Source organism: Ursus maritimus, unplaced genomic scaffold, assembly GCF_017311325.1.
Source record: "Ursus maritimus isolate PB19 unplaced genomic scaffold, ASM1731132v1 scaffold_7, whole genome shotgun sequence".
NCBI classification, from domain to species: domain Eukaryota; kingdom Metazoa; phylum Chordata; class Mammalia; order Carnivora; family Ursidae; genus Ursus; species Ursus maritimus.
The window spans coordinates 12,033,376-12,058,917 of record NW_024426885.1 but is presented as its reverse complement, the minus strand read 5'-3'; the positions used below and the strand labels follow the sequence as shown (position 1 = coordinate 12,058,917).

At 45.8% G+C, this 25,542-nt stretch overlaps 1 protein-coding gene across 2 annotated transcripts in view; it reads left to right on the top strand.

The window, feature by feature from the left end:
* The first annotated feature begins 4,113 nt into the window (after nucleotides 1-4,113).
* Nucleotides 4,114-25,542, top strand: part of GRK5 (G protein-coupled receptor kinase 5) — a 202,582-nt gene continuing 181,153 nt past the window's right edge. For both annotated transcript variants that reach the window (XM_008685104.2, XM_008685100.2), the window contains exon 1: nucleotides 4,114-4,411. In XM_008685104.2, coding sequence (XP_008683326.1) covers nucleotides 4,360-4,411 — 52 coding nt within the window. In that variant the 5' untranslated portion in view covers nucleotides 4,114-4,359. The remainder of the gene's footprint in view (nucleotides 4,412-25,542) is intronic.

The window sequence follows — 25,542 nt, the reverse complement described above, 5'->3', positions numbered from 1 at the left end:
AGAAGGGAATTGAAAGATGACACACACACATTTCAGGCCTTCAATTGGAGGCAACAACTTTGTATCTATTCAGGGCACAAGTTGGTCTATGGTGGAGACATTCCTACCTGAACGTGGCACCAAGAAGGGGGCCTTTCCTTCCCACTAAAGAAGACCGTGTAAAACTGCCATCGTGCCAGGAGCACAGAGACCATGCTTGGCTGGGACCATCAGCAGATTTGTGAGCATTGTCAAGAACCTCTTTTCTGAACTTGCATCAGAACCCAACAGGTGGGTGTTTAGATGTTTCAAGGTCATAATCATCCAACAACACCAGGGTGAAGCCTCCCAGCAGATTTATGAAGATCAGCTGGTTTATCGTGAAACCCAAGGCTGCTAAGGCCCCACATGTTGCTTGGAGGTCACTTGTTTCCAAACTGTGATATTTCCACTACTACCCCCATTTCACAAATATTATTGATTAGGATGAATAAACTTTTTTTTTTTAAAGTGACTTGATTTTAAAGAAGAATATGAAGTAAATAGAAGAACGATTGGTGGTCTACAGCATGGTAAAAATTTTTAATGTCAAATTTGGTAACCGCTGGGACCATCAATGAAGGGGCTTCTTGGGAGGGCATGTAACTGGAAACTTCATACTTCCAATCCCACCTACAGCTCTCATTTCTCCTCTCTTGGAATCTTCTGGGTGCCTGAAATCACTCCTCTTTGTGTCCAAAGTCCTTGTGTATGTGTCCAAAATGGTCCTTATTCCATTTCCTCTCAGTGGTTTGTCTTCCACTTTGCTTTCCTTGCCGGTGGCGAGTTCTCCTGGGAAATCACCATTGTATTCCCTGCAGCGCTTGGCCCATAAAGGTAAACTCTGAAGAAGGAAAGAATAAACAGGAGAATGAGAGAACTGTCTCCAGCTGTTTCCTGATGATTAGAAAGCTGTGTGGCCAGGAAAGGGTTGAAAACTCCAGATCCAGTACTATTCGGAATGCCAGTTTGATTATTCAGGCAAAAGCAATCTATATTTTAGGACAAAGATAAGTTTGTGACTTTCCTGAAGAGTTGATTTCTATTTACAAGAACTCTGACCGAGCAGCTTTATCCACGAAATACAGGTGCCAACAGAAGGGTAGGACTCCCTGGTTCCTTTACATTTCCGGTTGAGTTGATCCTGAGGGGATCTGGAAGTCAGTGTTTGACATATTCCCATCCCTCTCAAACTCCCTCACTTTCCCCTTTGGATTTGCATTCTTGCTTTCAGCCAGCAAGATTCTCTAACTTACCTATTGATATTTAATAGCCTGCTCTTTCTTGAATCAAACCCATTTCTCTAGAGGACTGCTGTTGTTAATACAGTTAATTGAAAGGAATGAAGCTATAATGGTGGAATTATAGGAAGCTCTAATGGTGCAATGGAAAACCCCCTTAAGTCTTAATCACTTAGCCAACTGCCCGCTTTGCTTTCTTACAATACAATTTAAGTTCACTCTGGCAGCCAAACAGGACAGTTGCAGCCAAGTTCTGCTGGCTAGCCTGAGCTAGCCAGAAATTAAGTGCATAGACTCTGAGTCAGACTGCTAGGTTCAAATCCCACGTCTTCTACTTCTTCATTGTGTGACCTTAGGCAATTTATAAAACCTCTTCTAACATGGTGACTTTATGTATAAAACAGGGCTATGTTCTCTACCTCATCCGGATGTTGTGTTCGATGAAATAATCCATGTAAAGCACTTAGCACAGGACCTGGCCCACAGTTGGATCCAGTAAATCTAGCCATTATCATTCCATTCTCCCATTGGAATGTCTTAATTTCCTCACAGAGGCACAGATACTTGAAATACAACCATTTATTTTGTAGGCAGGATGTATTACTATGTAGCAGAGAAAGTGGATAGGCTTTCACTTTCTGAATGACCATGCAGAACCCACTTATTCTCTCTGGGTCTGTTTCAGATCTGTAAAATGAGGGGGGACTGGCAGGATTTTCCAGAGTTGCAAACTCAAATGTCTATAGAGGCCAATTAGGTAAAATTAGGCCATCACTAGGGACATGGGCTGGGTATAAGATCATAGAGTGGTGGGGGGTTATGGCTAACTGTAGACGTTTACTACTCAAAGTGTGGTCCACTGACCAGCAGGATTGACAGAACCCTCGTGTTAGAAACAGCAGAATCTCAGGTCCCACCTAGTGAAACAGAATCTGCATTTTAACAAGATCCCTAGGTGATATATACGCACATAAAAGTTTGAGAACGCTGCCATGCAGCACAAACCATCTAAAGGCATTCAACTTTTGTTTTGTTTTGCTTTAATGTGAGCCACAGAAACTTTGGGCTAAACAGGCCTTAGGCTACCAGTAAGTGGCAAGTGACCATTATAGTTGGTGAGCTCTGAAATGCTGCCAGCTCTAGGAGTCTCTCTGAGAAATACCCTATCATTATAAGTTAGGGCTCTGGGCATGTGGATATATAGCTAAGACTAAGCCTGGGCTGCTTAGGACAGTTATTCCTGGAGTGGAAGATTCCTAAAAAGTCATCTGCTCAGCTTCCTGCCTTCTGACAGGCAAACTGTGATTGTCCCCATTCTGCAGATGAGATAAGTGAGGACCAGGGAGACCCACTGACCCAAATCCACACACCAGGAAGTGGTGGTGGTGGTGGTGAGTATATGGCATCAGGAATAAGACAATTCTGTTCTGTTAAAATCTGCGACCATTCTGGCTTCCAAGGCTTCGAAAGTCTGTTAATTTCTGTACATTCTCCGATGTGTAGTAATTGTTCTCCGTTTCTCCCGGCACCTCCCTGCCACTTCCTGGCAGCCCCAGGGACAGAAGGTTTCCTCCTTTTTGGCAGAGAAGGCCCAGGGCCGGCTTCTGAGCGGATATCCGGCCCGCAGGATGCAGAGGAGGCAAAGGCCTCATTGTTCCTTGGGGCCAGCCGCCCCTCCCCCAGCCCGTAGGACTCGCAGACCATGGGTGACCGAGGGCCCATTTTCTAGGAGTGGGACCTTCAAAGAAAGCAAGGAGGAGAGGCAGAGAGTAGATCTAAAATCTCATGTTCTGAGCATACTGCGGAAAGGCGCTCAGAGCCCCAAGATAAATAAACACGTAATTTGAAAACGTTTTTCCAAAACGGGCTCCGCGCTGTTACTCATTGCCGCTCTCCACAGCCGACTTGGGCGATTCCGTGTTACCTTCTTATAAATCGGAATGTTTGACTGTAATGAGGGTCGTGAATTTACGGGCCCGGGTTGCCGGAAGGCACTTTATTAGCAGAACGAGCTTCTTCCCACGCCCAGATCCTCCGAGTGCCCGCCAGGCGCGCGGGGGCGGTCCCGAACTCTGGGGGGCGCGGTCCGCGTGGACCCGCCGCCGCGCAGCCACCCCGCGGCCACCAGGGGGCGCTCGGACCGCGCGGTCACCAACGCGGCCACCAGCGCCGGGTCGCCGCCGACTCGCAGACCCCTTCGCGCCCTCGGAGGAAACAAAGTACACCTTTGTCAGCGTCCCGGCGCGTGTGCGTGTGAGACGGCGCACACTGGCCGGCCTCAGCGTGTGCAGGCTGCCGGGCTGTCCTTCCTCCCACCCAAGCACGCCCCGAGGGGCGGCCAGGACCCACACCGGCTCCTGCCCGAACGCGGCGCTTCGCCCGCCGCCTCCGTGGCCTGTGGACTTCGCTATCCCAGCTCTCGGCAAGGCGGGAAACGGGCCAGAGGGAACTCGGCCCCGGGACTGGGGGCTCCGGCTCGGCCGGCCGCTTTTGATTCACCCGCTGCCCCTCGCAGCCCGGCGCCCCTAGCCTCCCCGTGCCGCGCCCGCCTTCAGTCTGGCTGCGAGTCCCGGGGCAGGTTTCCGACTCCGGCAGCCGCGCGCCACTCCGGCTCCAGGGCGGCGCGCCCGCAGGACTACAAGTCCCACCAGGCCCCGCGCCACGAGCGCCGATGCAGGAGGCGCGGTCCGCCTGGCGCCTGCGCATTGCGACCACCCGAGCCTGCTAGTACCACACCCCCGGGAGGGACGGAGGGGAGGCAGAAGCATCCGAGGCATTAAAGCATCCGAGGGAGCCGGAGGGGTGGAGAATGGAGTGACAGAGAAACGCGGAGGGTGGGGGGTGGGGGGGAGACTGTTGAGGGAGGGGGGAGGGGGGACACAGAGGGAGGAAGAAGCGGCGGCGGCGGCTCCTCTTTGCAGAGGGGGAAAACTCCGAGGGATAAGAGCAGGAATAATGCGGTAGGCAAGGCGGGCTGCTCGCTCCCGGCTCCCGGCTCCGGCGGCAGCAGCGGCAGCCCGAGTAGCGGCAGCAGCAGCGGCAGCACCCCCAGCAGCTGACAGCCCCGCCGGCAGGCTCCCTCGCTGACCGCCGACTGTCAATGGAGCTGGAAAACATCGTGGCCAACACGGTCTTGCTGAAAGCCAGGGAAGGTAAGAGGCAGGGCTGGTGCGTGCCTGGCGTATTAGCCGCGGGCCGGGGTGCGGGTGTCGGGCGGCGTGTAGGCAGGGGCTGTGCGTGTGCAGGATGCCCGCAGTGAGTTGGTCTCGAGCAGGACACCTCGGAGAGCTGCTCTGCAGACGCTTCAGGGGTCCTGCCCTTGGGCTCAGAGAATCTGGACTTGGGTAGAGAAGGAGAAACGTCGAGGTTGCAGGGATTAGGATGCTAAAATCTCCCTTAGTTTCCGGCTCTAACCTTACAGACCGTGCCATCTCGGCAGCTGTTGAAAGGTCAGTTGGAAAAGCTTTCATTCAGGAAGAGATGGGCAAACATGCAAACAAAATAGCTTTTCGAGTCGGCCCGGGATGGTTCTGTGAGTGTGAATTGGTGTGTGTGTTGGGGCGGTTGTAGGGGGTGGAATTAGCAGAAGCCAAGTCTTTGCTTGCGCAGGCTGAGTTGATATAGGCTATTGCTGGAAACCATCCGCTGGGAATGTTTCTTAGGGAAATCCCGTCGTGTGGAAGGAAGCCTTTTAAAGGCAAAGTAAGATGTTAAGAAATTAGCCCGTTCGTAGAATTACCGGAGACATGGCTGTACAAATCACCTAGAAAATAATTCAGAATTTCGGAGTTGGATTTTTTCCCCTTTGGTGATGGGAGGAAGAGATAACTGAATTGTCTGATCTAGGTTCAGTTAAGAAAGGTAAGTGTGCTGGGTGCTTACATGCGTTTTGGGTGCAAATTATTAGATTTCCTGCATTTAGCTGGCAGGAAATATCGTCAAAACGAAGTGGGTAAGAGCTTAAGTCAAAGCTGTAAACACACATTTTGACTCTTCCCTGAGACGAAAAAAAAAAAAAAAAGAGTGAGAGAAAGAAAAGAAAAAGTGGCCCAGAAACTTAGATGCTTCCTAAAATGATTACGTGTAAACATACATATTTAGGAACACCTGGAATTTATGTAACATCTCTTTTGCCAAGATTTGAGCTCTGGCATGCAGCCGTTTTACAAAAAGGGGAAGTGGTTTTTCCCTTTCATGGGAGGAGGCTTTATTTGACACCCAAGGTAGAAGGCAGCTAAGTAAGGTCTTGACTTCAGAGGGCGACTCAGGGAGCAGTCCACGAAAATGCCTTACCTACTTAATATTTTCATTCACCCACTTTGATGAATGAAGGAAGAATTTCTGGCTAGCAATAAAACGATTCATGTTTACCCAGCCAGTTCCATCACCTTGTGGCTCTGTACACGCTGTGCGGGTGGGTGATGCACAGCCCAGTAACTCAACCCAGCGTTCACGTCGTAATTTCGTCGTCATTTGTCGCTCTAAAGCAGCCGCCTGGAAGGTTTGCTTTGAAAACCCCAGCAGAGTTTAAAATATGCAGGTCGTTCCCCCTCCCTTGCTCAGCTTTGGTGTGAACAGATTTGTAGGAGTGGCTTTTCCTTGGGGACTTCAGGTTTCTAAGGCCTGAGCTTTTTTCTTTCTACCTACCCTGCCATTTTAGCGAACTGGATCAAGGTGGGGACGAGTGGTCTCTCCCCCGGACTGGGCTGTGCGTCCGAGAGGTAAAGGAGCGGAGAAAACAGCCCCCCGCTCGCAGCTTTTGCAACCGCCACCTAGTGGTGGGACATGGTTGTACATCTTAGGGCTTGGGGGCTGGGAAAGTTTTCCACCCTCCCTCCATTCTGAAATTATTTCTTGGGAAATCACTGGATATGATGGTGCTGGAGGCTTTGCAAGTTTCACTGGTTACTCCTCTAAGGAGGAATTGTGTTCCTTAGATTCGCTGCTCTACACGTTCGTTTGCCTGGGGCGTGCTTTTTTCTTCTCTCAGCATTTGGTTGCTTCTTTTAAAATGTTTTGCTTGGAGTTGGCAAAGTGTTATCAATTTTCTCTCCCAAATTGGTCTTTCTAGTTTTGTTTTTTTTTTTTTTTCACCGCCTGATATTTTTGTTTGGCAGGTTAACAAATTGGTTTTTTTGGAGCTTTAGGGAAGAGAACTGCAGGCTGGAAGCTTCTATGGAATGACCGAATTACAGTGATTAAAAGTGCTGGAGAATGTGCCTTTCACTTCCTTTGCCTTTGAAAGTCTTTTCAAATTCTCTTGGAGAGTTTAGGAGTCATCTCATGGTGAGAAAATAGCTCTGGACGATGTGTTTGAAATGGAGAGGGCCTTGTCTGTAAGAAAAGGGAGAGACTGACAAATGAATGAGAAAAATTAATCACTGACATGGAAACTTCATTGTTAAAATTTGCGTTTCTCCTGTCTTTCTTACGTTTAAAGAGAATCCCTGATTTTATGTGCTTCCACTTTCTTCTTATTGGGTCTGTATTAAAGATTTGAGCACATATATTCTAGTTAGTGTGGAAGGTTTTAGAAACAAAAGCAATTTATTTTTCTCTTCTCAGTTATCATATTCTTGAAGTCATTCTTTTAAATTAAGGAATTCCCCCCCAAATCCTATTATGCAAATATTCAGAAATGAAAATTTCAGTCAGTTTAGTGAAACATCTAACATAAAATTTATAGTATCCCTAATAATCTGAGTTGTTTAGAATGTTTAAAAGTCCTTCTTACTTGAAGGCTCTTATGAAAGGTCACAGATGAGAAATATAATGGGCGTATGTGAAATTTAATTTAGTTCACTTAACAAAATACACTGTAAACAATTTAAAATGTGGCTTTCAAGTAAAAGTCACATTTGTCCCAAACAATAGAGAAACAGGCCTTGAAGAAAGACAGACGCACTTTGCAAATGCTGTAAAGGAAATTGTAGTTGTTCATGTTGGTGGGTAATTCTGGGGCCTATCTTTGGTTATTGTTATGCATTCTTAAAGGCAGATGGCTTCTTAGTTCACTGTAAATTCAGATCCTTACCATAATAAAATCTATAAAGGGAAAACATGAATATATCAATAAAATAGGAAATCTGTAAGTGGATTAGAGTAAAATGAGCCATTGTAAGTGATTATAAAACGTAGCGAACAAATCGCACCTTTGTGAAAGTTGTTTTGAAATAAGAAAAGATAGATCTGGATAATCTAGTTTCAGAATTTTAAACCACCCGAATGTATCTTGTGGGCTGTTTATTTGTCTTGGTCTCATGAGAAAACATTGACTTGATCACTCTTAGGAACTTTAGATTACTCTCCTAAAAAGTGGTTAAGGAAAAAAAAAAGAAGTTGAAACTGAATTCATGCCAATTTATGGAAATGAATTTAGTGATTAAGCATTTGATGAAAAGAGACCCAGACTAACTATCTATCTACATTTTAGAATCTCAGAAAATTGGCAAGCAAGCTGGTGTCGAAATAATNNNNTGAGAAAGAGTGTTTTCAGAGTGTGTTTTATGTGTTTCTTTTGGTTTTATTGTTGCAGTAAAGGTTTTTATGTTTTTTCTCATATTCTAGATCTCTTGCCTCACTCTTGAGTGAACTGTGGTGAGAAGCAGTTTTGCAAGGGCTCACCGTTCTTCACAGGCTAGCTGTAGCCGGATCTGATCAATAAAGATGACAGAGGGAATATCGATCACATTTTCCCGAAGCACGACCCTAGCAGGCACTGAGCACAGGAACCCAGAAGTCAGAAACGTAATGACTTGGCCATTGGTCACAATTGCCAAGGAGCAGAATATATAGGAAATTTTCTCTCAGATAACTGTGGCTTTTTGGCCTGGATCTCCCCAGTGATCAAGATTAGGGGCCTGGGAAAAGGTGACGCTCCGTACAGGCAGAAGCTAGGGATGGTAAGAGAAGGGAGGGAACCTACATCCAGCCGGTGAGGGGCAGGCTCTGCCAGGACAGACTCAGCATTCCACCGCAGGGCTGAAAGCCCATGCTCCCTTCCGTCTTTCTCTCACACCCCTAATTCATGATGATGAAACCAGCACGTCAGTATATTTCATTATTAGAACATTGGAATGTCTCTGAAGCTTACAGCCTCCTCACTGCCCCCGGCAGGCAGGCATACTTCTCCCTTCAGTCTCCCTGTGCAGGAGAGTGGTGGTTCACCCAGCAGGAAGCCGCTCAGCCTGTTAAGTACAAGGCCGTTAAATGCAACGGCCTTTTATTTTCCCTAAGTTTCTTTTCAGTACTGATGGCTTTGAGGTAGAGAAACCAAAACCAATGTTTTCAGAAGGCCTTGCTCTCTTACAGAAAGATTTCAAGTGATGATTTTAATTAATCCAGCGGCCTATTTTAAAAATCATCAGATAAATGCCCACAGGACTCTTACCTTTCAGCAGCTTAGCTGCTGCTTGTCAGATTCTAAACTCCAAAGTGCCCAAACTCTTCTAGTCCCCAAACTAATCCTCGTTTAAATGATGTCTTCGGAAGCTGTAACTCTTGTAGTGGCTTGATAAATGAAAGCCTTTGGGTCTGGGCTGAAGACTTCAGTAATCTCTAAGTGGATTCAGGAAAGGGCCCAATATACAACCAAATCCACCCTTACCAAGGGCTATTCAACCCATACGTGGGAACTTCCAGTGTTCTTGGGAAACCATCCAGGACTGTGGGCAATATTTATTTTTATTTTATTTTATTTAAAAAAATTTTTAAGTAGGCTCCACGCCCAGTGTGCAGCCCAAAGTGGGGCTTGAACCCATGACCCTGAGATCAACACCTGAGCTGAGATCAAGAGTCTGAACCTTAACCGACTGAGCCACCCAGAAGCCCCTGTGGGCAATATTTAAAGTTCATATTTGTTGCCAAGGTATTTGTGACTCAAGGTATAGCATTATAATATCTAGACATTTTTTGAAATAAAAACAGTCTTATGGTTACAAAAGGGTATTACCACAGTTGACCATGCAACTGAGCAGAAACTTGAGAGCACCATAGCCAGTGACCACAAACAGGTGACCCTACAGAAAAGGAAATCAGGAGGGGCACCTGGGGGGCTCTGTTGGTTAAGTGTCCTACTCTTGGTTTCTGCTCAGGTCATGATCTCGGGATCATGGACTGGAGCCCTTCATCGGGCTCTGAGCTCAGTGGGGAATCTGCTGGAGATTCTCTCCCTCCGCCTCTCCCCTGACTCCTGCTCTCTCTCTCAAATAAATAAATCTTAAAAAAAAAAAAAAAGAAAAGAAAAAAAGAAAGAAACCAAGAGTTTCTCCAGTCCTGCTCCCCCCACCCCCACACCTCACACCAAAGTAGAATAGTGAAGATAAAGAGTTTTAAGATGTGATTTAAAAATGATTAAAATGGGTTGTGCGGGCTTAGATAATCAGAGTGATTTCAACTTTAAAACACATTCTGTATTACTTCAGTGAAAAATTTTATTTAAAAATATCCTAAAGGCTGAAAAAATTTTAATCAATAAATGAAGCTTCTTAAGACTGATCTTTTTGGTGTGAAGACCTTGTTGTTCTGTTTGGTACCATCCAAACACTGGAGGACCCACTCCACTTTGTATCCATCATGCTATGTTTTAAAAAGAAGGCAGTTACCTCCCAACTAGACCATACCACCCTCCTCCCCAGTTTCTCATTTAGAGAAAACCATTCTTAAATTGTCTTCTGGGGATTCTTACAAGGGTGAAATCATTCATTCATTCATTCACTCATTCATTCAACATTTGGTTGTTGAAGGGCCCTGTGGGAGGACGTCAGACTTACAGAGATGCTGCTGGAGGTGGGTGGACAGATGGATTTAAACTGGTAAATCAGATATGGGTAGAACTAGATACCCCCCAACCCCCCAAAGCTGAAGTTGATGGTGGTGTGACCTGCTTAGCTGGGTGACCGTATTGACTTTGCTGTTCCTAGAACTTGGAAAATAGCCCGAGGGATCAAAATAGGATTCAAAGGTCATACTTGAGGGATAGGCCTGAAATGTGGAAGACAACTGCTAATTTTCCAAGACATTGTGTTTTTATGAAGGTCAGCTCCTACAAATGGAAAACACTAAAAACAAGGGCAAGAGGACCATTTGGTTGAGAAATGACAAGAGGAGATCTGGTGTGCCGGGGTGCCTTCTGGGTAGAACTTTGGAGGTCTTTCTAGGGCAGTGGCCTGGGTGGGGTTGATGGGCCGCAGTTCTGGAGTGAAGATGATGGAGGCCACCTTCCTTTCTGGCTTTTTGTTGGGATTGGTTTGAGCATGTCCTCTGCTGCAGCCTGTTACCTGGAATGACCTGGAAGGGTTAAAGGTGTCTAGGACTCTAAACTGGTCTGCTGTCCAACATGGTAGCCACTAGCTGCATGTGCTATTTATATTTTAATGAATTAAAATTAAAAATTCAGTTCCTTGGGCATGCTAACCACGTTTCAAGTGCTCAGTAGCCACATGCGGCTAGTGGCTACCTTGTTGAGCTGCACAGATATAGAACATTCCCAGCATTGCAGGAAGCTCATTTGGACATAGCTGCTCTAGAGTTCTACACAGTCACTCGAAGAAGAGGGTGATAACCCCCTAACTTCTGACATGAGAACAGTGGGGAGGGAAAGGAGGGGAAGAGGGAGAAATGGGGAGGGTGTGGAGAAGAGAGAGGGAAAGAGACAGAGGCAGGGAGGGGAGCTGGGGGATGAGGGATTAGGACTGAGTCACTTTGGAGACAAATTTAGTTCAGGGACACTCATAGAATATTGGTGGTGGTGGTGAACCAGCCATATTTTTTCTTTTTTTCTTATCTTTTTGGGAAATTTGCCTAGTATGAGCAACTGACTTTCCTGATTCAAATTAAGTGTGTATTATAGATACAGACAGAGCCTTGTGTTCCTTCTTGAAACTCCTGATGTGAGGATATTTTAAAACAGTGATTTTATTAAGAAAAAAACATCGTGTGTACAGTAAATCCACAGAAGGAAGGAAACAAACAAGAACAGCCCAACTCTTTCTATGGACTTCAGAAAGGTGTTTTAAAATGAGGGCGAAAATAGGTAAAATAATTTTAAGACTTTCCATTTCTTCTGAACAGGACAGATTGAAATAAAATTAAGAAAGATGTCAAAAACACACCATCTTTGTATCCACTTTAGAATGATTTCTCCTTAAAAACTGTTTCCTGTGAGGTTTGGAAGATTTTAAGAATAACCCAGTTAGAGCACACTTAGAAAGTGGCATAAGCATTTGAAACAATAAAACAGTTAGTTGCTGTCTGAAGCAAGGAACTCTATTTGAAGTTGTGCCAAAGAGTCAACTGGTAACATCCTCCTGACAGAAGTCCGTAATAAATTAGGCTAATTTCCACAGGGCCTGCCTGATCTCTAGGAATTTGTAATCTGTGGAGTATCAATCTTTTTTTAAAAGGCAACAATGAAATGAACCTCAAAGGACAACTTCCGGGGAATGTGCAGAAAGCAAAAGAAACTGAGATAAACAGATAAGATGATTCCCGTGTTGTGAAGTGGTGGAGGCCCACGGGGCAGCCAGAGCCTTGGCTGCACCTGGCCTTCTCAGTTGGTCTACCGGTCTGGTGTCCACTTGCCGCAATAGAGATTACCCTGGTTTCGCATATAGGGAGACGGAGATGAAAGGAAGTCACGTGAACTGTGGACTTCCCTGGAGTGATCCTCCAAAGTCCTTCAATGTTCCAAAAGAAATCTTTCCCCTCCCATGTAATATAAGCCAAGAAACAAACCTATTGCCCAGGGCAGTATGGTTTCTAAATGTAAATGCCCATGAGGTTGCAATTATGGAAGAGAAAGAGGGTCTCTGTCACATTTCCTGGAAAAGGGGTGTAATGGGAGTGTAATTGTCCTCACGGATCCTGATTTCAGGTCAATGCCAATTTGAGAGCCATTGGTTGCGGTAATTCTTACTAGGTTGTGAGTGACTACTAATAGGTGAATCCTCACGTCAGGTGTTTCCATTTTAAAGTAGAACCGTTGGGGCCCCCTGGGTGGCTCAGTTGGTTAAGCATCTGCCTTTGGCTCAGGTTGTGATTCCTGGGTCCTGGGATCAAGCCCCGTGTTGGGCTCCCTGCTCAGCAGGGAGTCTGCTTCTCCCTCTCCTTCTGCTCCTCTCCTGCACTCATGTTCTTTCTCAAATAAATAAATAAATAAATAAATAAAAAATAAATAAAAATCTAAAAAAAAAGTAGAACTGTTTATCAACTCAAATGAATCTGTGATTGAGGAGGGGGGATATCTGCAGGCATGCGTGGTGGCTATGATCCTTTGGAGCCCCATTCCTGGCATTCTATCTGTATCCTCTTCTCCCTGCCCCCGCCCTCATCCCTCACACATACTAACACATCAAAAGAGAAGGTCAGCCTCTTGGCATCTCCTCCTGGCAGGGCTCGGAGAGAATCTTGAGAAGCCACAGAATTGCCCCTGAGGGACAGGGCGTTAAACCAGATGGGTGGGGGTGGGGACATGTCATTGGCAGTATGCTACTCCTTTTCCTTGGCAGAGCCACTAGATGGGCGCTGGGCAGGTCAGTTCCTGCTGGCATCAGCTTAGCATGTGCAGGTCACCCCCCTTCCTTGGGTGCTTGCTTCCCCCTGGGAGCCCCTTGCCTTGAAGTCCCTCTGCCTGATGGTGTGTGCTCAGGTGTCTGCAGTTTTCTTTACTGAATTAAAAAGAAGCGGGCTAGGGTGGGAGAGGTGGGGGAACCCACCAGACCGAGTCCTCTGCCAGATTGCAGGGTGTCCCCCTCTCCATCCCAGAGAGAATGTAAGCTTCTCAGTGTTAACCCTTTTCCATTTTTCAGTGGTAAGCTGATAGACATTGCATTCAGAAGCCATATTAACCTGTGTGTGTGTGTGTGTATGTGTGTGTGTACATGTTGCGTCAATTTAGCCCCTTTATTTTTCGAGAATCTTTGCCAGCTGAAGAAGTCTCTTCCTGGGGGTCCCTGTCAAACTTGAGGTGCTGGAGAGGAGGCAGCATGATGTCACTGCCTGGTGATGAGGGGACAGGAACGCAAGCCTTTGATCTGCTCCTGCAGAGAAGGCGAACCTCCTAACTTAACCACTTCAGGAAGAGAAGAGGGGTGAAGGACAGCCAACTACAGGCTCGAGAGAACCCAGCCAGTGTAATCGGTCTGCCTATCTGATAAAAGGTCTTGTGAAACCTCATTTGAAAATGGAATTCCATCTTGGCAAAGGCTTTACACCACTTGTGAAATGAAAACAAGCTGGAAGGGTCAACAAATGGCCCAGGAAAAACAGCTTTGTAATGGCTGATGCAGAAATGTGCCCTGCTTCATCTTAATGTGGTGTGTGAATGCATTCAGGAAGAGCTCGTGGGGATGTTCAGATAACGTCTGTGAGAAGGAACTCCAAGCTCTAGGAAAACTAGGGGGTGGGGTGGGGACAAAGAATTGGGTCCCAGACTTGACTGGCAAAGGATGTCTCAAGATCCAACTTTTCTCAAGCCTCATGCCGTGGGCCCCTATCTCTAAGCCTCTAAGTCACGGAGGAGGGAGGGTGTCTGTCAGAGGCCATGTGCCGGGCGTGTTCAAGAAACGCTCGATTGATGCTGTGTCTAAGTTCCATGGAGGAGAGGGGCAAAGCAGAGAAAGTAAGTAAGATCTTCAAGAAATGGCCTTGATGTCACAGTAGATGGTAAATTAGGAAATGATTCAATGCGGTTAAGAAAGATTAACTAAGGGTATAGGGCAAATTGGAAAATGTTTCCCAAATGTTTGTCTTCACTGTGAAAAATGTCTGGCAAACTCCCCCACCCCCATCCCCAATTTGGAAGTGGTTTGTTTTACTTGTTTTGGAAGAAATAAATATTTGCATTAGACCAAAACATTTGGGGCAAACAGTTCTCCCGAATTCTGAGGCTCTGTGTGGGTTGGAGGAGATGTCTCATGCCGGTAACATCATACCTTTTTTGGCTAAATCGAAGGCACCTTAGGACACAAATCTTCACATGTTTTTCACATCACGACTAGAATGAGGCTGAGCAAATGGAAAGAAAATAGGAAGCCAGTGATCCCTCCAGACCTAGGGAAGGCTGTGGGCCTGCCATGCGAAGGACGCAATCGTTATAGAAAAATTGCCTTTCTGCTTATGGGCAAAGAGGCTGGATCCAATTAAGACAAGGAAAATGTATGTTAACTTGGAGAAAAAAAAATTTCTAAACAGTCAATTCTGTAATCCTCTCTGGAGAGGAAGAGGCCAGCGTGACGGGGCTTTATGGATGATGCCAAACCCTGTGATATATAATAATTAGCAACCAATGGTTATTGTGCCGCACGCTCGTTCTGCAGACCACTAACCATGGCTTGGGAAGGAATGCACCGAGCCTAGATATTTGCCCCAGATGTCTTCCCATCAGTAGTATCCAATTAGAGGGATTTTTAAAATTAAAGCTTAATTCTCTATAACATATAACAGAATATAAATTAAAGAAGGACAAACCTGATTTCCTCAGTGGTTCCACGGGTTACGAAGGTGCGGGCTAGTTTCCGGGTCCGCTGCATGTATACTTCTCAGCTGACATTTTGCTAACTGCTGGGTGGCTGATGCTTTTGTATCTTGGTGACTGGTATTCTCACTAGTCTTTTCTGGCAGCTTAAAAACATCTCAGGAATGAACGCGAGGGGGTCAAGGATTTGAGAGTCAGATTCTTCTTGGGCAAGTGTTTAAAAGTGAACCTGTGTCTGCTCATTGTTCCGTTCACCCGGGGTGTGGGCCCCTGTGCTCTGAATATCTGCCTTCAATAGGAGAGCTTGGGGGCTCCCCGGAAGCAAAATTCTGATGGGCATAGCCCCGGGTTGGCTTCTGCATCGTGCCCAGTGTCATAAATCCAGCATTTAGTGCATACTTACTGTGTATTTGGCACCGTGGCAGGTTCTGACAGGAGGAAAGGGTGAACAATGGAGTCTCCCATTTTTCTAGAAGAATCACTTAGAAATGGTAAAGTCCTTTGTGTCCATTGTTTTAGTTGATCTTTATAATCCTGTGAGTATGTTTTATTCTCTCCCATTCTTGTAGATGAAGAATTGGAGGCTAGGAGGGGTGAATGACTTACCATTGAGTACTCTGCTAGCCCCAGAGCCTGGACCCATCACCCAGCCCCATCTCCACGCCTGACCCTCTTTCTGCCCCGTCACGGCTGCCGCCCTCCACAACCTCACCAGCTATGGGAACGTCAGTACTGACATACACGAGACATTTGAAAAAGAATCCAGTGTGCAGCTGTGACTCACAACTAAAATGGAATCATTCTATCTAATTTTTAAGACTAAAAAAATTTTTCCCCAGGTAATCTACCTGTTTGCTAAAGGAAATTCAAACAGCAATGCAAAACAGGCAAGAAGAAAGTGAAAATCTCTCTCTTCCCAAGTGTCCTGGCTACCAGCCCTACCCCTCAGAGACAGTTACTGTCTGCATTTCTGCATTTCTGCATTTAGGGGGACCTTTTTCCAGATCTGTGTCTATGCCTGTGTGAGCATACGCGTCCATTCTACCCAAATGGCAGACTGTATGCACGGTGTTCTGCAGCTGTTTTCAGTCAACAGTGCATTGTAGGGCTTCCCCATATCAATGTTTCTAGTTTCCCCTGAAATGGATGAGTGTCGGGAAAAAATTGTGAGGCACTTTGGAAACTGAGTGTCATTTCAGTGAAATGCTGGGTGTCTTCTAGCATAATCCTGAGGGGTTATCTGGTTCCAAAGGGGTCTGTGTTTTTCATTTGTCCTGGGCTGGTTTAATCGTGTAGTTAACCAAGCCCCTAGTGTGGGCCAATTAGGTTTTACAATTTATTTAATTGTTTATTTATTTTTATGAAGTAGGCTTCATGCCCAGCGCGGAGCCCAATGCAGGGCTTGAACTCATGACCCTGAGATCGAGACCTGAGCTGAGATCAAGAGTCAGACGCTCAACCGCTCAACTCAACTAACCTACCCCAGGCCCCGAGGTTTTACAGTTTTTAAATATATCGTGAATAGCAGAGGAATATCCTGTACGTCGTGTAACATCTTGATATACTTATTTTAAGATTTGGTTGTTTTTTCCCCCGTATGGTGGTATCTGCCTGATAGCATTTCCCCACGCTCTTCCCCACTGTCAGCTCTGGGAAAATTAGTAATAATTTCTAAAGTGGAGTTAAGTGGCCCTAGGGATGTACAAATACATTTTCTCATGAGAAAGGAGCATGATACACAGGAGGACGTGTGAGAAGACGTTTTTGAAACCTTGGGGATGTAACACCCCTCACCTCTGAGAACGCAGTCATCTTTTCTGTGGTATTCAAAGTTTGGAATAGGGAAATCGAGTTCAGTCAAAGACTTTCCTTGACAATGACCATGTCATTGTCCCTGGGTTTTGCATTTGTGGGCCCGGCAGGGAGCAGGGAACAGACTCAGATAACAAGCCCACAGCTTCGTAAGAATGTTCTGGTATGTATCTCCTTTGAGCATCCCCACAACCTAGACTTGGCCAGTCCTCCTTCTTCATCTTTTTCTTTTGGTTTGAGAAAGAAAGAAATCAAGCTCAGAGAGGTGAAGCGCTTTTCCAAGGGCACACAGCAAGGACCTACTTCTCCTCCTTCGCCTCTGGGGCTAATCCAGGGCATCTGTTCCCGTCTGTGGACCTGCCCGTCTGGTCGTGAGTCGCACAGCTTCAGGGAAGTGCCACTTAGCTCACGGAGGCGGTAGATCTGTAAATGTGTCTTGGGGTAGTCATGCTCTTTCCTCATTCCCTCAAAGGTGCTGCGTGTGCTCTCGTTGGGAGTTCCCCTCAATCTGACGCGTGTGTCTTTTATCTCGTACGGCATTCTCCTCTGTGGAATTCTGTGGGTTCTTCCTCCAGTAGCTACTTTGACTGAAGGTTTGCATGTGATTTACCTCGGCGAGGGTTCTAGGAGTCCCCCCTTGAGGATCAAAAGCACAAATAAAAACGGTCTGATACAAAAACAAGTCACTGGCCCTGCCTCCCCTCTCTGTCTTCCTCCAAGAGAAGCTTGGCATGAGGGCAGCGCCCAAGGCCTTGGGTCTTCAGTATTTTCATAATCGTTGGAGGGGAGAGTGGCATTTTCTTCCTGGAGGCATCTGTAGATGTGTTGGCTCACACTCTAGTGCTCGCTGCTGCCTGGACCAGACTGGACCAGCAGAGTGGACCAAACGGGGAAAGGCTGCCTGTTAATTGGATGATTAGTCTGGACAAGGTCGTGGACTCACTGTCATCTCTGGGAGTTCCTTTCTTCCCCAGAGAAGGGGTCCGAGGATCAAACGAAGCCCATGCGGAGAGCGGTGCCAGAGAGGAGGCAGTCTCTAATGGAGGACTGGTCCCCAGGCCAGGACTGCCCCGAGGCGGGGGGCAGCTCTGAGGCTCACTCTCGGGCTGCATTGTTCCGCAGGGCTACAAAGTACCACAACATGGGCAGCTTAGAACCACAGAAATTTATTGTCTCACAGTTCTGGAGGCCAGAAGTCAAAATCAAGTGGTGGGCAGGCCACACTCCCTCTGGAGGTGCTAGGGAAGGATCTGTTCCAGGCCTCTCTCCTTGCTTCTGGTAGCTTCAGGCATTCCTCGCTGATAGATGTCTGTCTTCTCCCTGCCTCTCTTCACACGGTCTGCCCTCTGCGCCTGCCTGCCTGTGTCCAGATTTCCCCTTTTTATAAAGACACCAGTCAAACTGGATTAGGGCCCAGCCTAATGACCTCATTTTAACTTCAAAAAATTTTTTAATTGAAGTGTAGTTGATATACAATATTATATTAGTTTCAGGTGTACAACATAGTGATTCAACATTTATGTACGTTAGAAACTGACCTCATTTTAACTTAATCACCTCTGTAAAGACCCTACTTCCAAATAAGGTCACATTCTGAGGTTAGGGTTTCAATATATCTTTTTCTGGGGGGGGATGTGGACACACAATTCAACCCATAAGAAAAAGCCCTACCCGTGATCTGAATCAGAAGCTCATGGACCGTACCTAGGAATTTCTATTTTAAAAACTCCCCGAGGATCAGCCAGTCAGGGGAACCACTGCTCTGAAGATTTTTTGACTCTCTCCCGAGATGATGTTGAGCCTCCCCTCCAACCTGGCTCTCCAAATAGGACTCTGCACCTTCCCTGGGAGCTGGTTTCTGTCCTCTGCTCAAATCTTTCTAGGGTTGGGGAACTCATACCTCTCTCAAGCAGCCCATCCTGTTTTAAACTGCTGAAAACAAACAAACAAACAAACAAACAAAAAACTGCTGAAGTAAGAAAAATATTTATTAGCTAGGCTTCTTGCTTTACCCACTAAATTGCAACCTCCCCGAGGGCTGGGATTCAGATTACTTTCTTTCCTTATATCTCCCTGGGCCTCACCAAATGCTGATGGTAAACCTGAATCTGCAGTCAAGCCCAGGTACGCCTGGTCCATTAGGTCCTGGTTCTGCTCTTTGGAGGCCTCCAGAAGAAATGCACCACACTTTGCTGGGGAGGGGGGGTGTCCTTTTTTTCCCTCCAGTGCAGAAAGGTGTTTGTTTTGTTTTGTTTTTAAGATTTTATTTATTTATTTGCGTGCGCGTGCGCGCAAAACAGAGAGAGAGAGAGAGCATGAGCAGTGGGAGAGGGGGAAGCAGGCTCCCTGCCGAGCAAGGAGCCAGACATGGGGCTCAATCCCAGGACACTGGGATCATGACTTGAACCGAAGGCAGAAGCTTTTTTTTTTTTTTAAAGATTTTATTTATTTATTTGACAGAGAGATTGGCAGCCAGCGAGAGAGGGAACACAAGCAGGGGAAGTGGGAGAGGAAGAAGCAGGTTCCAAGCGGAGGAGCCCGATGCGGGGCTTGATCCCAGGACTCTGGGATCACGCCCTGAGCTGAAGGTAGACGCTTAACCGACTGAGACACCCACGTGCCCCGAAAGTTGTTTTATTATAGCATGGGGGCAGGACCCATGGGCAGAAAGAGCAGCTGGAGCCCTTCTAATATTAGAAGACAACTGTGATTCCCACTATAAAATTGAAACCAGAACCCTGGCCTCTGGACTCCCAGCTCAGTGCTCTCCTTGGACATCATATTCAAGTAACCGACATATTCAGCCGAGGATCAGAATCTGTTAGCAGCTGGGAAGATTGTATTGCTCACATCTGGCAAAGCTCAAGGACATAGCCATTTAATAACTTCCCCAACTGGGGTCAAGACACCCACTTTCTTTCTTTTCAAGGTAATATTGGTATCTTCTCTTGCTCTTAAGTGTCCCGACCCAAGATGTTTCAATTCCCCTGAAAGCTCTATTGATGCCTCTAATGAAGAGGTTGAAGGGAAAGGAAGAAGGTGCCACCAACATGCTGTGTGAGCTTTGGCACATTGCTTGACCTCTCTGAGCTGTATAAACGTACACCTTGCCCAGGTGTTTTCCGGAGCTCTATTCACCCTCTAGATCCAAGAATTTGCTGGTGCATTTTCCACTGATGGTAATTCAACGGGTACTTCATAATAAGATTTGATGTTAATTTGAAGAGCAGCCATTACACATTAAAATGAAAATTACCCCAAGGAAAGAATCAGAGCTGGGAGGGGTTCCATGTATAATAGAAACAAACAGGAAAAAAACCCACTGCTGCTAATTTAATTGATGCCTGCAATCTAAGAAAGGCAAATGCATGATTCTAGTATTTTCTTTAGTGGATTATAGAAAAGAAAATTAAATCAAAAGTCAAAAATAAACAGTTTGATTGCTCTTCACTGTATTATCTTAATAAACAGTCTTCCTGGAAAGTTTAAAAATACACAGCGCTCTGTCTGGCCAAAGAAAACAATAAGTAAATATTGTTGAGAAAATGTGAGAATTTTCCATCTAGGCACGAGTGACGACAACATTGTCGTGTGGACTTGGAGATATCCCACAAGGAGTTAGAGGTTGATAAGCATTATGTACTTGTCAAGGCTTGTGGTTGGGGACACTGTTGTCACCCACGGGGTTAGAATGGGAGTGGGCACAGCTGAGCGTTCTCGTAGGCTCTGGGCAAATCCTGACCCGTTTCTTCATTCGCCCACAACGTTTGGTCTAGACGTCCACCTTATCTTGACTGGCTATACATATTTCACAGTCTAGGAGGATGCTGAGAAGATTGGTGGTTCTCCTTCCCTTAGGTTTTCTATGGCTGTAAGTGGCAAAAGGTGGGTTGGTGATTTGGTAATTTGTCTGAGGTCGCAAAACCAGTAACTTAGCTTCTCAGTGTCTTTGTCATCATCACATGGGGATAATGCCTTCATGATTACAGAGACCCAATGAAGAATACAAATAAAAGAGAATGTCCAGATACAGACCGAAGTGTAGGTAAAAATCTAGTTTACAGTAATGGAAGCATTTCAGATAAAAGGGGAAGGAATGGCTTACTCAGGAAATGGTGTTGAGGTAAGTGGCTAATGAATCATTGGGGAAGATATAACATTGGATTCCTACCTTACGCTAACTAAACAAATTACAGATGCACTGAAGATTTAGATTTGTAAAAGAACAAATCTATGAACATTCTAGAAGAAAGTATAGGTGAATGTTTTGTATAGTTTTGAAGCACAGTCATAAGAAAAAAGGCTAACGCAGTTGACGGTGCAAAAAAAAAAAGAATCTCTGACAAAAGAGATCATAACAAAAATGAAAGTTGAGTGACAAACTGGGAAAATAGCCTTAATCTGTAAGATACTCTCATAGAAATCAATCAAAGGGAGGAAATGTCCAGTAGAGAAATGTCCAAAGACCATGAAGAGGTGTTTCACGAAAGACTAGCTAGGAAAGAAGCTATATTAATTAAGCAGGAGTCTTGGTTGCAAATGACAGCAATCCGGTTTGAACTAGGATAGGCAAATGAGAACTCATCTGGGAGGGAACTGGGGTATCTTGTATGTCAAGGAAGGGTGGGAAGTACAGGGACCCAGAGGGCCTCCGTAACCCGGAACTTGAACACTAATAGAGCTCTCCATCTTTCATCTGCTGCTTGATGTACCAGCCTCCTGTTTCCTCACTACTTTCTCTGTATGTTGGGGGAACATTTCATGGTTTCACATTTTACAACTTGCACCAGTAAACAGAGACTGGTCTTTTCCTCCCCAATTCTGATTTGAAAAACTAAGGAATGACTCCAGTTGTCCTGTCTTGTGTTGGTGGATCGCTCCGGAATAATTCATGTAGATTGCAGGCATCGATTCTTAGATTCTTGGATTGAAGCCCATAGGGGTGAAATTGTCACCACATGGTGGCTCTGGTAATAGCTGGAGAGGTTGGGGGTAGTAAGTGGAGAGGTGCTTTCTAGGGGGAGAAGGGAGGTGCTATATAGGGATTCACTACACATGAAAAGATGCTCAACCCACCAGTAAACCAAATCTTGTGTGTATGCAGAGTCTGAGAATGGCAAAAATGTAACACATTGATAAGGAAGTGTGGGTAGATAGGTTCTTTCAAACATTACGCTCCCTTTGCTGATAGGAGTGCAAATTGATGTCTTTCTCAAGGAGTCTGACAATATATACATCAAAAGCCTTAAGATTATGTAACCTTTGAAATTGAAATTCCAATTCTAGGGTTTCATCTTAAGAAACACAGTGCACAAATGTTATACAGAGTGTTATAAATGGTCGAGGGTATTTATGACAGAAGTTGGAAACAATTCCAGTGACCATTGGTAGAGGATTGATAATATGAATTTTGGCATATTCAAATAATGGGCTCCTATGTAGCCATTAAGAATTATGGAGATCTATTCTTATTGACATGAAGAAATGATGATGGAATGAATAGAAGTTGGGATAATCTGGATTTTGTATAGTGAGCCTGTTATATATAAGTGAAAAAACAAGATTTTTTTCATTTGGTGAAGGGGGGACGGCAATTAGTGCTTTATAAATGTAAGTTTGCTTGCTGAGAGCATAACGAAATAAAATCTTTTTAAAAAACAAAGCATATGTTAGGTCCTCTGGATCTCCCCAAGGGTTGTCCTACTTAGCATTTCACTGTGGGAAGTCATGAGATTACTCTGGCCGTCTTGTTTAAATGATTCTTGAAATTTCTCCATGGACCCATTTGTTGACTGACCGGCTTGACTGAGTCTGTAATATATACCTTAGTGCAGCTAGTACACTTTCTTGACTCTGCTAAATGGTGACACATTTTTGTCTTTCAAGTATGAATTTGATTTTTGGGAAAAGCCTACGTTCCTTTATTGTCAGTTTTGGTGCATAAAGCCGGTAGCCCCCTGGGTGACAATTTTGGAGGTGGAGTCTGGGCCAAGAATGGAGAACGGGAACCTTCCCAGTGCCTGGGCCAGGGTTGGGGTTTATCTGAAACCCCCCAGGCACTGTGTGTTCCCTTTAATAGTAACCACTGTCATTTGCTTCTTTTATCCTCACGTAACCGTATGTGGGAGGTGAGCATTTTGATTCTTACATGACAAGCTGGGCAGTTGGTAATGAGAGAAACACCATGACTGTCTGGAATCCTGCAACCAGGGGTGTGCTCAGTGGGTACTGGATTTCTGTCAGCCCTATCTGGTAAACTAATGACTAATGAGCAGGAGTACTTTGGGATGCACAAAATTGGAGTCCGTTTCACTGATATGATTCAAGCACCTCCTGGGTGTATGACGCTAGTAGAGTTGATTCTGGAGTGTAAAGGTGAAAGAGACTGCTCCTCCCTTTCAGGGAGTTCTGATCTAGTTGGGCAAGGACAGGTGCATGGCCAACTACATTACAAGGTAGATTCTAAGTATAAAGATAGTCATGATGGGGGGAGATCACTTAAAGCATCATGGAGAGGTGGCATTTGGGCTGGGCCATGAAGGCTGGTGGCTGTGATGTGAAGCCACCATTAAAGAAACCCCCTCCCCATGCCAGGTTTGTGAAGGGCGCTTTGTAGATATGTATTTTTCATTCCAATCTGTTAAGTTAGGTATCCTTGTCATTTGCCCATGACAAACCCATAGAGGCTAAAGTGCTTCCAGGGTCAAGAGGCAGGTAAGTGTTGGAGCTTGGATCTGACCCTAAAGCCAGTGTGGTGGGAATTCCATCGCATGAAGTTACCACGTGGAGTGTGGTGACGACAGAGACTCCTGGGAGTGCGGAGGGCAGAGCCCAACAGTGGTGACTGGACCACTAGCAGAAGACAGTTGTTCGCCTGGAGCATGGAGTACTTGTAGGGCAGCATGGAACAGGAAGCCTGGACCAGCCTCTGGGGAAACCAGGCTGAGATGTTGGGAATTACATTTTTAGGCAAAATGGAGCCATTGAGAGTTTTTGAGCAGAGGAGGCTGATACTGGCTGAGCTGGAAGACACTGAATCTGGCAGCAGAGGCTGAGGCCAAATGGGCAGTGGTTCTGAGAAGTATGTGGTCCTGCAAAAAAAGAGGGGTGAGGTGGGTGGGAGTGGCTTTGGGGAGGCTGATTCTACAGAACTTGGCACCTGATGGGACATGATGTGTGAGAGGATAAAACTATTCAGTTTGAACCCAGGTGACGCTATAGGGCAGCCAAGAGATGTTGCTGGCTCTGGGAAAAGACGCAGGCCTGGTTTGGGTCTCACGGAGAGGAGAGATGGCCATTGCGGAGCTGTGGAGGCTGGAGAGAGCTTTCTGGCGGGAGGCGAGGATAGCTTTGTTTTTTCCCTGCCCAGCACCCTCTTCTTCTAACAGCCCCGCCCTTTTGCTTTGGGGCACCGCCCCTCTTCCATATTCAGTCCATGAGGTTAGGTGGGGATGACTTCTCATTGGCTCCATGGGTGAGCATGGGATCCAGCCCTGGCCAATCAGAGCCTTGCTTTCTTTGACTCCCCTCCACCGGTTTAGGGGGTTTAGGGACGAGGATGTGATTCATGGTCCAGAAAGCGCTTCCTTTCTGCTTCTGGGGTTGCCAAGCTGGTGGAAGGGAAGCCTGGAGCTACTGGTGGCCGTTGCCTGAGAATAAAGGCAGCGAGAGAGAGAGAGAGAGAGAGAGAGAGAGAGAGAGAGAGAGAGAGATATTCCTCATCACATTGATGGTTGGTCTCCCGCTAGCCTAGGAGCGAGATGCACCACCCTGGGCTTCCTGTTTGGGTGAGCCGATAATTTGACACTTACCAGTCAAAGGGCCCTGGCTCATTCAGGATTAGAAGCCATGTCTTTAGGGGACACCTGCCTTAAAGGTCCCAAGAAGACAGGCCTGGAGGGGTGGGATGTGGATGGAGAGAAAGTGCCCCGAGTCAAGGAAGGCTGGAGAGCATTTATCCCAGGCTTTGCCTGAGCATAGGGCAGGTGCCTTTGACGTTTGCCATAAACAATACAATCCCCACCTGGTTGCCTTTGTGGGACTCCAACTGTAGAAAAAAAAAAAATCAGGAAACAAGTAAACAAACATGCTGGTCACCATGGAAATGTAAACCCAAGGTGTTAGGAACAATAGCTGTGTGTGAGCCCGGAAGTGGATGCTGTCTCCACAGTTGGTTTGATCCCAAATCTTTTTCCCTTAGGGAGCCTGGACATACCTATAAACTCGTTATATAGACAGCTTCCCCTAGAGAGGGAAACACCTCCGATAAGCCTCGGTTTCATCATCATTAAAATGGCTATAAACTTAATATGGTGCTTGTGCATACCAGGGCTCTCCTCACAGCTGCTCTTATTCCAATCCCGCAGACGAGAAAAATGGAGAGAGATTCCTTAATGTGCCCAAAGTCACCGATATTAATGGACAAGGCAAGGCTTGCATTGAGGCCCCAGTGTCCGCACCCTTTCAACAGCCATGTTCTGCTACTTTACATTGGTGTTCAAAAATTTTAGTAGAAGCAGTTAATACTTATTTTACTTGTCTTATTTTATTGAGTCCTGACCACAGACCAATGGGGTAGGTGCAACTGGTTAATCCCACTTCATAATGAGAAAGTGAGGCACAGAGGGTTTAGGAATCCTGTCCAAGTTCCACAGTCAGTAGGAGGCAGAATTATATTTTGAGGTTATTTTTTTAGATAACGATTTGAAATGCTGATGTGCCTTAAAATTATTTTGGAAGCCTAGGATGCGTGTTAACTGTAATTTCTAAATCTGGCTCTCATCAATTGTGATGTTCTTCATGTGTAGATTTATATTAAACAAATGGGGGGGGATGAACATTGTGGACAGAGAATAACAGTGACTTGATTTGTCTATTATCGTTGGAAAACCATATTCCGGAATTCACTAACACGTAAGTAATTGGACAGTGTTAAAGCAAAGAAATAAGCTTTGAAAACAAAATCACACCTTTAAAATCTATGCAAATTCTTTCCTT